Source organism: Panulirus ornatus, chromosome 38 (genome assembly GCF_036320965.1).
Source record: "Panulirus ornatus isolate Po-2019 chromosome 38, ASM3632096v1, whole genome shotgun sequence".
NCBI classification, from domain to species: domain Eukaryota; kingdom Metazoa; phylum Arthropoda; class Malacostraca; order Decapoda; family Palinuridae; genus Panulirus; species Panulirus ornatus.
Genome location: NC_092261.1, coordinates 9093577 through 9110369, shown reverse-complemented (window position 1 = coordinate 9110369; position 16793 = coordinate 9093577). Strand labels below are relative to the sequence as shown.

General features: G+C 42.9%; 1 protein-coding gene across 1 annotated transcript in view; it reads left to right on the top strand.

Moving 5' to 3' along the window:
* nrm (neuromusculin) overlaps nt 1-16484 on the top strand; it is a 320350-nt gene extending 303866 nt beyond the window's left edge. The window contains 6 exon segments of the mRNA XM_071684735.1: nt 7005-7612; nt 9039-9113; nt 12077-12201; nt 12908-13804; nt 14355-14876; nt 16348-16484. Coding sequence (XP_071540836.1) covers nt 7005-7612; nt 9039-9113; nt 12077-12201; nt 12908-13804; nt 14355-14870 — 2221 coding nt within the window. The 3' untranslated portion in view covers nt 14871-14876; nt 16348-16484.
* The last annotated feature ends 309 nt before the right edge of the window (nt 16485-16793 follow it).

Sequence of the window (16793 nt, the reverse complement as noted above, 5' to 3'; positions counted from 1 at the left end):
CACCCCTGTCTCTCCACTGTTTCTTGAGGAACTCTACTGCAATCATTCATCCACTCCTGCCGGCCCGCTTTGCCTCGCTGCGTTTTAGATGAGGCGTTTAGTACCTACTTCCTTTTCACCACATCATTCGTCGGGACTCGCTCACTCCGCATGTCACCTCGCTTCATTAACGACGCATCCCCTATTCTGTTCTCTTAATACAATTAACACTCCAGAATACGCGTTCCATTTCATTCTTTTTTCGTTAATTTCTTTGCCTGTAACCACTTCCCTATCAACTCCCCCTACTGTCGCTCCCACTTGTTACACTGTTCACTTCCTTCTGTAATTTTCCTATTCTTAAAATTTCCGGGTACTTTCTCATCCCATCTCTTTTCTTTCCCCCCCCCCCCCTTTTTTTTTTTATCATTTTTCCTTCTGCCATTTTTTGTTCTACACCTCCCAGTCACTTGACTCCTGTGAAGATACCTTCCGCATTTCTTTCTTTTCACCTGCAGTTCATCATCCTCATCCCAGCACTTATTACTGTGTTATACATGCCCTCCTCCCACTCCCCACATACCTCTCACTACACTCTCACATATAAGCACTGCCACTCTAGATACCTTCCACTCCTCTACCACTCTCCTTGTGTCTGCTCTAACCCTGTGCCACTCTTCACTCAACCTCTCTTGGTACAGCTTCATACTGGCGGCTTTCCCAAGCTCACGTCCTTCACACACACACTTCACTCTCTCGTTTCCTAAAACCGTTACAGACTTTCGCACTCGCTCGCTGTGTTACCACTTGTTGGCGGTGTCCATGAATTCTATACACATTTATACACACACACACACCCCTTTTATTCGGATCAGCAGCCAAACAACTTAACAGGTTTCTACTAAATCTCAGCCGTTGAAACGTGTGTGTAAAAGTTTACACTCTGGAGACGCATTGCTAAATCATCATACATGATATAGTTCCATCATTTCTGTGGTTCTTGAGATGCGCAGTGACACCCGTGCGCGAGGCCTCTTTAAAAGACGCCCAATATGTTCGTGGGGAAAGTGTTGTCTCCAGAAGGTAAACTTGGAGCGCTTCTTAACTAAAGGTGCCTAGAGATTCTTCGTTCCACCTGGATCGTCTCTACACTGAGCGCACCTTCTTTCCCACTCGTCTTTGTAATGGTGTCCACGACCTCTCTGTGTATGGAGGTACCTGTTACTTGTTCACACTGGTAACCTACGGTGTGGGATCCTGACACTTACTGGACTTGTACTGCTTTCTGCTATACTATACTTTACCTACCCACCCTCCCTCCCTCTCTCTTATCAGAGAAATATCTTGGAATCTGTAGTAACGCATGTGTTTGTCCATTTTTTCACATAGAGGCATTACCTAAAGTAATCTAAAAATCCCTCAAAAGTGATGCTGAAAACTCTGGAAATTTTCACTTGATTGAAGCTAGAATTAGAGCGTCCTAATCCAACGCAAATGAACTTGAATCATTTTCCAAATTACTTGAGTCATTTTCGATACAGTGCAGGTCGCACAGATTGCTACTTTGTCCGCTGTGCAGCATCAGTTTTACTGGGCTGGCATGTCGAGAGCAACTGACACAATTAAAACTGGACATTAGCAAGTTCCGAGTTCACACTTACCTACCACCACTGTCTTAGTCCAGTTTAGTTCAAGATTATTTATATATATATATATATATATATATATATATATATATATATATATATATATATATATATATATATATATATATATATATACTATGCAATGATATAGATATTTTTATCTACCAACAAAGCTCAGTTGCACTCTCTTGTATTCAGTCTGAAAGTCCCAGTTTGGAATTGCATCCATGATTAAAATTCACGTGCCTCATTATGTATATACATATGATCCGTAGTAGTTGGAACATCCCCCTGTTTCCCCCCCCCTACCCTGTTAACCAGTCGCCCTCAACCAGAATTCTAAACTGCAGTAGATCTTGTTAAGTCAGGATTTCAACACAGGAATACTTCCATTTGGAGCTGTAAAGTGACTTTTCCTCAAACTCTTTGGTTCAGGATTCAGGTGGAGGTCAGGGCTGGTTTATGAAAACTTAACTTTTTGGGTCTCAGAACCATCCTGTTGCCTATGTTAACAAAGATGAAAGTTTCACAGATACACAGTCAGGACCACGTAAAGTTTTATAGGTTGCTTATTTCACTGAAAAGTTTATTGGAATCATTTCAAGCTGAACAGAGACCGTTAAGACTTTTATCAACTTAGAGAGTTTCACTTCAGCAAAAGTATTAACTGAGTTAATTCAGTTTCACTGCACTGTGTAGAGTTATTCAGTGGCTTGAAGAATTTTTTTCCCATATGTTCTACAGTAAAACTTTCTCGTAAATGTCATTAAAAAAAAAAGTACTGAATAAATTTTGTGGTTTCAGCTTCATATTTGTGATGAAGCCATACTATTATATATCGGCCTCGTCTGACCTCACTTCTCTGCCCATCTCTCTCTCTCTCTCTCTCTCTCTCTCTCTCTCTCTCTCTCTCTCTCTCTCTCTCTCTCTCCAATATGTTTTCCTTTTGGATTTTCTGGGATCTGTCACCCATGTCTTAAGCTATGACCCCTTTCCCCCTCTCGCTGAGGTCCCTCGTTTCCTTCCTCCCCCCCCCCCTCTCTCTCTCTCTCTCTCTCTCTCTCTCTCTCTCTCTCTCTCTCTCTCTCTCTCTCTCTCTCTCTCTCTCTCTCTCTCTCTCTCTCTCTCTCTCTCTCTCTCTCTCTCTCCCAACTCCTCAGTTGCCAGTATTAATATCTTAAAGTGTCGTATATCATTTTCTTGCGTGCGAGCAGCCACCACTACAGCCACAACCACCACCAGCTGTGGGAGGACGTTACTCAGGCTTGGCTCATACCTTCCTTAACTGCCGCCCACAGACCCACGCCCGCAACAAGCTCCGCCACCCACCCGCGTCCTCACAGCCGCCCGTGCCTCCTGGCCACGCCCACACACCATCACCACCCTCCCACCCACTACTATCACCATAATCACCATTACTATCACAATCGTAACTGTGTGGCGCCTAATTGTCGTTTGCTACACGAATTGCCCCAGTTAAGTACGTTTTAAGGAATTTAATGTTAAAAAAAAAGTTGTTAGTTATCGTAAATGTTTTTTATACCCGCTGAGCTGCCACTGGAATAGACACAAGTCCGTCAGTAGGGTTGGGCTACCTTAGTATTAAAACTTTAACTTTCTGCGGCGCTGTGGTTTTGTGTGTGTGTGGATACATATATAGGCGGAACGGGCGGCGTGAGGCACGCAACTTAGGGGTCGAGCTCAGGAATGGCATTCTGCACGAGACGGTTCACTGACCAGTGCGATCTGATCGTCCGCGATAGAACGCACGAAAGGGATCTTATAATAGAAGCTTTAGTCATTGTTTTCGTTGGGGAGGAAAAAAAATCTATATGCTCTCCGGCGTCGCTGTTTTTTTCCCCGATGGCCAACGAATCCGTCCGATGCAGAATCTGTTCTCTGAACTCACTCCCGTCATTCCCTCCAGGTCCTTTTCCCTGTCTCCCCTCCCTCTGTCACCACTACCCTCCCTCAGCACCTTCTGGCACCTTCTTCCCTTCATCAGGTAAACAAGACTACTATGTATCGCCCCCCCACCTCCCAACACGAGCTGGAACAGTCCCTGAACACAAACGGAAAACGTGTGCTAATTAAAATCGGCAAAAAAAAAAAATATTAACGATCGAGAAGCGTTTATGTACCATGAAGGCTCTTAAAATAGAAAATTTGGATAAAAAAAAAAAAAAAAAGTGGCAGGGGGGGACTGAAAGAAAACCTAGATGAAAATGTTGAGCAAAGTGATGCTCAAAGAATATATTAGAACCTGCGATAATGAAAAAAAATGGCTAGAAACCCGGTATTCGTTTTCATGAAATTAGCATGATGTTATTTTTGTTTTTTGGTTTTTTTTCTGAAAGGTAATATAAACATGCGTCCCAACCGTACCCTATAGATTTTTTTTTTCTCGAAAGACCATGAATCCAAAAGAACCAGTTACTGGTTTATAAAATTTGCGTTCAGCAGATAATTATTATCCATTACGTATATTATATTTTTTTAAGTACAGTTGGGAATAAGTCTTCCTCAGTCTGATGAGATGAACCTGTTCAGTTAAGCCATCTTACTTCCATTCCAACCTAACCCCATCCCTCTACCTCACTGGTCCAACGCTGTATATATACGGAGGCTGGGCTTATCCGAGAGTTCACCGGTTGGATAAAAAGAGGGAGAAAATCCGTATAAATGACGATGGACTAGCCTCTTGTTGCCCCTAACCCTTTTAGGTTGATGCACTCTTCATGCAAGTGTTGAGGAGTGTGTGTGTGCGTGTGCACGAACTAAGGTAGTAGTTACAGGGATCTGATGAGAGTGTGTCGTGTGTGTGTGTGTGTGTGCATGTTAGGACGACTGAACCATACTGTACTTTTCTAGTGAGTCGTGCATCACTAACCAACTTTTGCCCGAGTTTCTCCACATGATGACAGCTTCTTGAGTTTCATGTTGTTTTTCCCATCGAGATGAGCAGATCAGTCAAAATGTGCAGCATACTTTTTTTTATTATTATTGTTATTCTTATTTCCGGCTTATGTTTGTGGATGTGTAGTTGATACCTGCATTATTTTTTCTTTACTAAAACTTGTTTGTGGATGTTCCCTCATTTTTTTCTCTCTCCTTTCGTGAATGTGCATCCAATTAATTTTTCACTTTTATATGTGTATAAAGCCTTTTTGCAATGAAGTAGCAAAGCCGAGGTGTGTGTATTCTCTTTGTTTTCTCGCCTCGCTGTGAGCTGTTGTGTGTTAAACGTTACCTTTGGTAAGGTATGTACGTTTGTCTGTGTGGCTTCAGTCCCTTCCCCGTGTGCGAACGTAGGCTTCTTCTTCTTTGAAAAAAAGGGGGGTTTAGCCTCGTCTGCCTGCTTGGAGAATATGTTTTTTACTTATTATTAGTGTGACCCCCTCCCGTGTTTTGTCTGCGTGGCGCAAGTGTTATGTGTCTGTCATATAGGCATCGGTAGGCACGTGTACACACCTGTGTAGGCCTTGGGTGTTCAGGGCTACACCACATGGCGTATCAGGTGTTAAGAGCACAAGTTCTAGCTTGGGTGTAAGCTAAGAGTTGGGGCCCCGGGTGTTACAGACAAGGTGGACGAAGAGCAGACTCCCGAGCACGCGTCCAAGGAAGTGCCCTCGTGAACACCCAGAAGTCCCACAGTCGCCACCACCGTAAGTATTTGGCTGCCGCCGCTGCTGCTGCTGTTGCCGCCCAGTCGCCACCGCCTGCCTGCCGGAGAGCTGGCTGGCTCACAGCGGGTGGTTGGGGGAGGTAGCGCTACCCGTGCTTATGCGGGAGCGATAATACCCTAACCCTCGTACTGTTGGATATATATATATATATATATATATATATATATATATCCCCCCTCCCTCCCTCCCTGTTTCTAACTAATCGTGATATTTAAGAGTAGAGAGTAGTTTGAAGTAAGGTTGTTGAGCCATGACCAACCAACCTTTGGAAACTGGAAGGTTTGTCTCCCTCTCCCTTCCCCAGCCAACACTCGGCAGGATGGCGGATGTTTTCGTCTAATGTTCCACCGTGTGTTTTGTCTCGTCCTTCTTCGTATGTGCCTTCCGTGTGTGTACATATGTACGTGCGCGCGTGTGTGTGTGTGCGTGTACGTACTTGTTGCAACGCTTCCATGTGTATCCCAGTGTTCCTCATCCTCATATTCGTCAGCCGTTAACTCACTCCCACACCTCTCCCCTGTCGCCCTTACCCGACCCACCACACCCACTCAGCTGCAGGTCCCCCCCCATCTTTACTCATTAATAGTGAAAATGAATATATTAATAAAATAATTTTGGAGCTAATATCTTCAGTAACTCACTGCTGTATTTGTCATGCGATTGGTTTCGAACCAGTAAATCGTTTTATTTGCAAGTGAGCGTATGCGCAGGAAATGAGCCATTTGAAGAAATTTTTAAAGAAATCCGGACAGAAAACGGAGACTTTTCCAGCTTGCGTACACGGATGGGCATGAAAAATCAGCTGAATGCATTTATTAAGTTCGTTCACATACTTTATTTTTCGCTTACCCATTTATACTTAGCTACTCCTTTTTTTTTTTTTCATCTTGAATACGTAATGTAAGTTTATCTTTTCCTTTTCTTTTCTTTTCCATTTGATGCATCGTACCTACTTACTGCCTGTCCTAAAAACCTAACCTACGGAAAGGAGTAAGTTTCGATAGTACAGCTACCAATGCACAAGGTAATCTCATCCTTTCAGTTGATCCTTGTAGTCTATGTTCTGTTGGTTCAGAGGGAAATGCAGCATCAACCTGATTTAAGCTTAATTTATTTTTTTACTCGTAAATCTTTTTAATAATCTTATGGATGATGATTGCTTACATTTATTTATTTACTGGCTGCTCTTGTGGATTAGTTTTATCGCTAACGTGTTGCAGTTAATACTCTGTGGTACTGTCTTATCCCTCTGGACACATTAGTGCACAGCATAATAAGGTTGATTTGCGGCTTCCCTAGTTCATCTGAAATACTCTCCTAGTTCACTGTCGTATACCTCTCTCTACACCACAAGGCAAAGGCTTTGCACTAAAAGTAACAGGTGGCTTTTTCCACATTGTATAGTATTATTTGTCATCATTTATTCGTGACTGATAGGTTAATATGGGAGCATATCCTCGGGAAGCTATCATAAAGCTACACTGAATTATTTTAGTTGAGAGTAATATAGTCTCATAATGACTTCGAGTCCTAAAACTTAACCTTGAGTTGAAAACGGAGTTCAGTTTTTCCGAAAATGATAGCTTCCCCTCGGGGGTTTCGCCTCCTCTAGTTTCATAGATGTCGTGTGTGGTGGATGTGTTGATGTTGACGAAGGCGCTCTGGTGGCCCTTCTCTCCCACTTCTGTTATAGCCCGGAAGGGACCTCGACCCGCCCCGACCCCTTCTCCCCCGCCTCAGTCCAACCAGTACATAAGTGGCCACTCCGTCCCGGCGTCCACGTGCACGTCAACTCACTCACTAGCCTGACCGACGACTCGAAACCTTTGCACAACAACAACACCATGACGACCATTTCTCCCCCCACGACCAATGCCCCACCGCCGCCGCCTCCACCTCCTCCTCCTCCTCCCACGCATAACCTCCAGCATCATCATCCTTACCACCAGCATCACCCTCTCCAACACCACCAGCATCCTTTGGCGAACAACCACCAAAGCCAACAGGGAAACCACCATCCCAGTTACTCGCACCCTCTCCACCCCCACCAGCAGTACCCAACTCTAGATATCAAACGCCCAGGATCCAGCCTCCGCAAGCACAAGCCCCACACTAACCCCCACACGCTCCCTCGCCAAACCTCCCCCGATGATCCGCGGGAGGGCCTGGTGACTTCCAAGCACTCCCCGACAGCCCACTCACACCTTAAGTCAGCGACTAACAACACTAACACGAAACACAGACCAAAAAGTGCTGTTTCCGACTCTGACGTAACGTCAAACTTTCTCACGGGGAATTCAGGTATGTTCCTTTTATATGAACTTGTCCTACGTACATACTACGAGTGCAAAATGTACCAGTACCAAGTAGACTTAGTGACCATTCTGATATACGTTTAGGATGTATTTTTCACAGTGAACATTTTGCATCGTAGTATATCCTGTATATAAAAACTTTGCTGATATGAGAACATGTTTAAAAAAAAAAGAATAAGATGAAAAGTCCTTCATCAAACAAGAATAGAACAAAATATAAACAAGATCTTAGGTAGAGTATAGTGCCCACACATCTCATTCAGTCCAATTCTCAGGAGGGTAAAAAAAAAGTCTTGAAAGTGGTACAAAAGATTCATCTTTTATATAACAAGGAAAGATAAACATTGTTGTGCATAATTTTCCTGTTCAAGCAGCAGAAGATTTGCTTCTGTGCATCCCTCTTGGGAATTGGATCAATGTCACACCTGCACCTCCAGCACTACAGTAGACTGCAGTATGGATGATGGCCTGTCACACTATTATTCTACTGCACTTAAGCTTAACATTGCTTAAAAAAGAGAAGAAAAGCAACGTGGTGTTCAGAATGCAAGGTAACAACTGAAACCAGTCACAACAGTTACTAGAAGACCACAGCCTCTTCTCTTTGAAGGCTGGGCAGTTTGGTGCCCCTCCTCCCCTTGTAGCTAATGATGATTAATCACCAACTAATGCTCTGGTAGATTCTCACTTCCAGTTTCTTGTGGATTGTATTCCTTTCCATAGTTCAAGCTCTGTACAACACCAAGTGATGGGGTGCAGGTGAGAGAGATGTTAACACTAATGTAGCTACATGACAATGAACCATGTTGAGAGAGTGGGAGAGAGAGTTTGTGTTTGTGTGTGTGTGTGTGTCATAAAGGATTTACACCAGAAGCTAGTTTGAAGAAATGAAGAGGGAGTCAAAGTGGAAGATCCACAACAAGGGTCATGGGTATATAGTGTAACTCATTAAGTTAGACGAAACGACTCGTGGTACGGTTTTGATCTAATACCGTGCTCAAGGGGGTTAAAGTCGACGTGGGTTTACTTGTGGAAATCACATTCTTAACATAAACTGTTGATGATAATTTAGACTTTTCTAAAATGCGGAACGTTTTTGAAATAAGGGTAACCCAAGATTCTTCAACAACAAATCCAAGAGGAAAAGGGGATACTTAAGATCAATTGAGTGTGTTTCCAAGAGTCTCTCTCTTCATCCCTTCCACCACGTAACCAAAGTCAGTTTACCTGTGCTAACCATCCACTATAATTATACAGGTGTAAGACCCCCCCTCTCCCCAGAGTAGTCATCTCGTAGCTTGTGTTTTTGGATCCCATTTTAGCACAGGTATAACTCCCTATTGACCCTGCATGTGCCTTGTCTGTGAGTGTCTCTTGTGTCATGTCCAGTATTTTGTTTGTGTCTGTTTTAGTCGTGGTTCAGAGCAAGCCAGACACCAGTGAGGGGTCGACGACGACCGGACGCAAACGCAAAAAGCCAGGTCAAGGTAGGCTGCCACCTCCGGGTGTGTGTCCTTTGTTAGCGATCATCAGGTCGAATTCTAAACCTCAACTACAAAACTTGACAAGGGCTCAAGAAGCAGTTACACAGGTCCCATATATATATATATATATATATATATATATATATATATATATATATATATATATATATATATATATATATATATTAAAGACAACACACACGCACACACAGGAACTTTAGCATATAGGTGAAAGGGGACTTCATTTTTTTTTTTTAAATTGTGATCTTGAACACAGACAAAATATATTTTATTAAGGTCTCCACGTCATTGGAATTTTGTCTACTGTGTAATTGATAAGTTTTCTCTCATGTTCGTCTTGAGTACTTTAAGGTGTACCTTTTGTCTTTCACCGACTATATTCCCATTTAGGCCCCTTTTTTTTCCAGTAAGGAGCAAAGTTGGTTTTAATTTTGCTCCACCAGTAACGCTGTTCACCTTCCAACAGTTGCTAATGGATCTACTTACTATATCTACTACCGAGCTGAGATTTAGAATTCGCCCTGTCGAACTTCGGGTTTCCACATTCCTCAGTCGTTTTTGAAATGCGGAATTAAAACTATAGGCTGATGATTAAGAGAGAATCTGCGTACCGTAGTCAGTATGTCCATTATATCTTAAGATTGAGAGGCATCACTGTTAACGCCACAAGAATATTTTAAGCCGTACTTTTGTTATCTCATGGATGGACAAATAACATGTGCCAAGCAGTTACCAATTATTTACCCAGACAAAAGTAGAAAATGTAAGTTCTTCATTCACTGGTAGAATAATCCCGAAGATTTCGAATAACGAGTCAGTAAGTTGGAACTCAAGGGGATCTGGCATTTGCTTGGCACATGATGACTTGTTCACAGGGGGGGAGGGAGAAATGCTTTTCTTCGAGGCAGTGCACGGATTTGCATTTTCCAAGGCTCGCAGTCACTGGAGACGAATTTCCTCCCCATCTTTACCAACCGTAGTGAAATCACTGTAGAATGCCTAAAGTGTACACACTTGCCAGCAATACCTTGGATGTTTTATGTCTCTCTGTGTATTTCCAGCATTACCTGTACCTGATGGTGCTCTTCGAGATGTGTTAAAACTGGATGACTGGTTCTTGCTTGACTGTTATTTCGACTTAAATCGCTGGGAGCCACACAGCCATATGCTTGTACGGTGTTTTTAAGGAACTGTGAAGTTTCGCATGGTAACAACTTTCATTTTTTTTTACTTGACACGGTGAGATCAGTCCTTGCTATTAATAAAGTTGTCAGGTATTAGGTTAGGACTTTTTAAAAGTTTCGTAGAGGCTTGCTGCTTCCCCGAACACCATCTCGATATTTTTCTTGTAAGAAATTCGCATCAGTCTTTGACAGTCTTTACCCTCTGACCCTACCAGGAGAAATTCATGATAATATTCGATACGTCAAAACATTTTTCATATTTCGCCATGGGTGACTTTGATGATTAAAACCAAAAAATGTAATTTGCCATATTCTCCAAATGAAAATATTTGACAGGTATTACCCGGCCCTTTAGACCCGCTATTGCATCGCGAGTTTGAGTAAGTTTTGCTCACCGTTTCCCATTACGAGGTCAGCTATACAATACTATCCCGCTCAATCCAATGCCTTTAAAGACGGTAGAGTTAAGTCCCCCACACGCGTAAACCCCCACAATGCAACGCGAGGAAAGCATTTCTTGTTTACAGTTATTTGCGTTAGGTCCAACGTAAATGGAATAATGGTTAGCCACCGTAGCTTTCGCCGTTGAGTACGACGGTACGACCCCTCGAGCACGACGGGACGACCCCCTGGGTGTGATAGCTTGACATCTGACCCTTATAAAGGAGGTCAGGTGAAATGTCGTCCCATGGGGGGCTCAAGCATCGTACCGTAGGACTCGGGAATCGTACCATCGGACTCAAGGATTTAAAAAAAAAAAAAGAACTGTACTGCATTTGCCCTGACACAAGAAGGAGAAAGAGAGAGAGAGAGAGAGAGAGGTTCGCGAGCAGATGTTTGTTGCCATTCTAACTCCCTTAATTTGGAGTTTACCTTTTATTTAATTTCGTAACATTCGCCTCTTTTTATATTATGTTATGAATGTTTGGCTCTTCCCTTTTGCTCTAAAATGAATCTGTGAGAGTTATAAACTTGTGGACGCGTTTAGCATTTCACTGCACCACCAGCTTAATTTTTACTTTTCCTGCTTTAAACTCTGGATGTTCCTGTTAAGTGTTTAATTAAGTAAGCGTTTTACTTGCCACCAGTCACACCTTTAGCACCTCTGTGAAGTCCTTTTTTTTTTTAATGTTCTTTGTTAAAAAAAAAAAAAATGTCAAATCGAGATTCATGAAAACAAAACAAACTTGTTTTTTATTGTAACTGCTGCAAAATGTGTGCCTGAGTCTTGGGCGTTTGTTTGTTTGTTTGTCCCTTGTGTTTCTCTTCTCGTCTTGCACTCTCTTCATTAAGTGGTTTGTGTGATTATTTTATTTACGAAATTATCATGTCAGCTTTTATTTTTTTATTTTTTTTTTCATTCTTGCCGATTGCATTTAAATGCATTGGTTAATTATTTAAAAAAAAAAAAACTCTTGCTCTACAAGTAATGCTTATAAACGCTTCAGATTATAATAACTTTGTGTGCAACCGAACATATGAAACATAACTAGCGAGTAAACAGGTTATCACCACCGTCCCCTTGAGAAGGACGATACTATCCTAGAGGACGGTACAGCCCTTGTGTTTATGAAGGCCCCATGGTTAAACCTCTGACCTGGCCCTTTAAGGGGTTGAGTCAGAGGTCAGGCCTTCGTACTTAAAGATCGTACCGTCGTGCACAGGGGTCGTACCGTCGTGCTCAAGAGGGCCAGAAGAAGAACCAATTAGGATGTGACTAATTTAGCTCATATTTTTTTTCTTCTCTCGTGCCGTTTTAAGATCCTGAAGCTTCTAAACCTCCAACTACTGGTCCAAAAGATAATGGAGTTCCCTCACCCGACGATGACAAACAGACCTTCTACGAGAATTTACCCTTCCATGGGATGCAGCCGCCGCCCAACAAGGTAAGTTTTGTCCAGCTGTCAGAAGATGAGGATAATCACTTGCAAGTGTCACAATTAATTGGACTTTAGTGTAAGAGGCATGACCGACTTGTCAGGCTTGTAGGAGGTCTGGAGGGAGCTGTTCCTCTTTAAGGTAAGACCTCATTAGCTTAATATTTATTTTTTTTCTAGGGGGAGGCTTTTAGAGTAACTGAGAAGGGTTTTTGCTTTCTAGTCATTTCATCAACACCGTGAGTTAGGAACTACTGGTTTGTGTGTTACGGTGTGTTTTTGGGAGAGGACTATATTCAGCGGTATGGTATGTAATTAAGAAATTTAAATTAGGAAACCAATAGGGCTGAAACGCATTTCGGTGGCCATTGAGCAATTATAGAACTCTGGTGATTTGTGATTTGCATGAATATAACTTATTTGCATTAGTTTGTTCCTGTTAATTTGATGCCTTTTACTTGTATGTTTGTTTTGAAGCACTTTGTGGCATTGTTTTCTATTTTGTTTCCTTTTTTTGGAATGTTTGTTTGCTTAGTAAATGGATCAAATCATGTATATTTGCGTAATTGAAAGGCAAAAGTCAATGTCATCCACTAAATGTGTGTAGTGTGATTATCAATTTCCAACAGTCATTATGTACAGTGTGGTTTGATCCTGGCATTGTAGTTAACAGCTCTTTAGTGTGTAGTTAAGGTGTAGTGACTATGGTCAGCAGGACGCTCCGGAGACCCTGGGTTCGAGCACGGGAGGTGCAGGAGGCAGTCGTCCTCCCAGCCAGCTGAGCCAGCAGGCATCTTCCGGCTACGGATCAACCCGGAGCAGGAAAGACGTCAATCTTAATCAGTCTTGCCCAGAGGAGGGCTCTAAGGATTCCCAGAAGGTGCCAGGGAGGCGAGACGTGAGCTTCCGCCAGGATGTTCACCAGATGCAAGACGAGGAGGGTTTCAATCGCGTACGGAGGCAGAATTCAGAGTCTTACGGCTCGATGAGAAGCACGTCGGAGAAATCTGCCAAGAGTGCCCTCGCTAAGACAGCTGCCTATTTCTCAATGCGCCTTCCCGGACACAAGAGAAAGGGCAAAACTAAGAACAGTGAGGAGAGTCACCAAATGATCGACAAACAGCCTCCCATACAGACTGTCCCAACCACCAAAGATGCTGGCGCGTCTCCTCTGAGACAAGCCGAGGGTGAGGCCCTGGCGCCAGGCCAACAGACCACACACTTCACCTCCGAGACTAAACACACCATAACCTCGCAACCAGCCCAGAGCACCGTCATTGTCGAGTCCAGCCAGACCTCCAAACTCACGGTGCTGGCCAGACCCCCATCTAGAGTAGAATCTAATAACAACAACGTTATATATACGGACTGTTCGAACAACCAGAGTATTCCTCGGCCTGGTAGATCCTCTAAAGTAACCAATCACGAGCCCTCCTCTGACTCAAGAACGAGTGACGTCACGGGAACCACAGATACCTTTCCCACCCCTGCGCCGCGTAATGGTAGTGGCGGGAAGGTAAAACACACGTACCAAAATATTCCTCTCCCTACCAAAGATACTCGGAACGACCATCACGCTTCGCATGAGCAGCCGCACCACACGCTGCCTGAGGTTGGTTTTATGACTCGGGTTTTTTTTGTTTTGTTTTGTGGACACTGACTTGTCACCGTTACACACACCTTTGTCACGTTCTTTGTAATATACCCACGTATGTTTGTTCGTTGGTTTCCACACTTCAGTGCTATGTTTTCTAGAGTAGAAAACCCCCCAGACGAGGTTTGTGTAGCTGTGAGGGCCATATCCATGATTTTTTTTTTTCTTGAATAGTTCCTCTCCATCATTCTGCGATTCTAATATTTTGTTTTTTCTCTCTTTCTCTTCAACGCATAAGCAGGGCACTGGCATCTATGTTGCCACGGTTCTTGTTTATGTGCCACGTGAGTCATTTCGTTTCGAATTTTCGTAGTTTCTGCTTTTTATTCTCTACAACTTCATAATCCATGTAAACTGAGATTACTGCTAAACTCTGACTGAAGACACAGGAAACTTAGCATAAGAATTAGTTTGTTTCAACTAACTAGTGTGTTTATAGTTTAGGAGCCGTTTGGTGTGCCTGTGACTAACCAACTAACAGTGGAATGCGTTTGTGGTTTGTTTGCAGAACCGAAAGACAGCAAACTACGGGTCGACACAGAATCCTACGCCTAGCTCCTCGTCCTCCTCCTCTTCGCCATCCTCCAGTCATTACCAACCACAGTACCAATCCCAGTACCCACCACATTACCAAAGAAATCCATCTGTATATAAGCAGTACCCATCATCGTCATCGCTAAAAGAGTCCCATCCCTCTTCGTATAATTCATCCTCTCGACAGCCATATTCATCGTCCACGTATCCCCATAGAATGGAGAACCAGTCACATCCTGCCACATCACACCCTAACACCCAATCACATCCAGCCACGTCATATCCTAGTCCCCAATCACACGCCTCGGTGGCATACCCACAGCCCATAAACAACCAATCACATCTCCCGAAATACGCCCCGGGAGTTGTGTACGCAGACCTAGCCTTATCTCGTAATGGCCAGCCAAACCATTACAGAAGAGATCTCAACACTGAGTATGCCATCCTCCAGTTTAATGGTCCTATCGTAGGGCAGGAGATCGACGTATAAAAAAAGGTTTGTGATGTTCATGTATGTATTTTAAGATGCCATTTTGTAAACAGTGGTCAATATACTTATGTTCATATATATACCTTTTCCAGGTTTCGAAAGGGTTTTTTTTTTTTTTTTGTCCAAGCTATATCCCTAGTAGATAATAACCAAAATTTCGGTCTAGCTTTGAAAGTATTTTTGTCTTTATCTTTGATCAGTGCTTTATCAGTATACTTTTTCTCCGAGGATTTTGGAGGTGTTACCTTCCGGAGTGATGTGTATTTAACACATCATCAGTTAGATGATGTTGACGATGCTATTGGCATATTTATGCCCTCATGTGGCTTTAGCGGGTGGTAGACCTTACTCGTCTCATACGCATTCTTTATACCCGTTCATTCCCCCTGTCCACCAAGTGTGTGAAGCCCTCTTTCTTGGATAAGTCGGACTTCATCCCAACTAGGAATGTGGGAAAGGATAAATCTCGTTGGGCAGGATGCCTTCAGGTCCTTAGACAGAGCTTTCTTATTCGGTATTTTCCAAAACAATTCCTGGGGCAGATGTATGGGTATTGATTTGACTAGGATGAATCTTGTTGCCATTATAGTAGTCTTCCAGTGTGTATAATTACATTAGCATATTGACTTAACGTTCTGCGTCCCGTCAAGTATGCTGGGGATAGGCCGAGACGTGGCTCCAGAACGACTAGTGGTCAGGCCTCTTAGTATGTTTTGTATGTTTCTTCTCCGAAGGCCTCTTAGTATGTTTCTTCTCCGATTGAAGTATTGAATAGGTAGAATTCATGGGATGGGGGACCAGATGACAGAACGCTGGTGAACGAACTGTTTACCGGGACTTGACTAATGGTCTTGGTAGTAAAACTAATGGTAAGCATCACCCCTCGTCTTCCTTAAGGCTGTCAGTTGTACACGCGAAATCTTCGACCATCCTAACGAGTAAAGAATAATTAACTTGCTGCTACATGACTGGTAAAGACACACAAGGAGAGGCGGGTGCTACATACATGACTCCATTGAGTCAAGAAAGGGGAGAGGATATTTTCGTGTTGAAAAGCAGTCTTTCAAGGAAGTGAAACCTGTGACAAATAAATTTCTTTGTAGTGAGGGATCCATAGCAAGAAAAAGGTTTCTAAAAGCATCTTATATGGGTAGAAAAAAATATGCAGTTCTCAGTATGTTCTTTTCAAGAAATCATGATATTGTCTTAACTCATTTTATTTCTTGCAAGAAAATCTAGACCGACTAACGTGACTACGATGCAAAGGTTTTATTTAAATTGGTAACTTATTGAAATTATTAGGTGAGCTAGTTTTTGCATTATCTCGTACACATGCTAATACGTAATTAGATGAGGGTATATTTGAAAAACCGATTATTTTAAGGTCTTTGAGTATACCTAATTATTTTTCCCCCGTAGTAATTTCTGATTCTTCTAACTTAATCTTGAAACTAATAACTGTCATGTTGTTCGGCAGCCGTTCCTTACCAACCTGGGTGGAGGAGACATGGAGTACGCTGATGTAGATTACGCCACCTATAACTACGGCCCCATCCCCTACAAGGCCACCTCCGTCACCAACGCCCAGGAGAAGAAGGCCGAACAAGAGGCCGAGATGCAGGGAGTTCCCGTCCGGCCCCCGAGGAAGAAGTAGTGAAGAGGAGCAGGTGTAGTGTGATCCTTGGTCAAAAGAAAACATTTCGAATGATGTACCAGTGCTAAAAAGAGACGAGGTATTTAAAGTCCAACCCGTGAACATTGAATTGAGCACATGGAAACCATATTAACCCGGTTTGTCGTGTGATGAACGCACACTTGCGCGAGAAATACACGTTGAAGACCACTTACCTTTGTGCTACATCAAAACGGGGGAAAAATCTAGCGAATGTTTACGTATGATTGCAGTTATATATGTATATATAT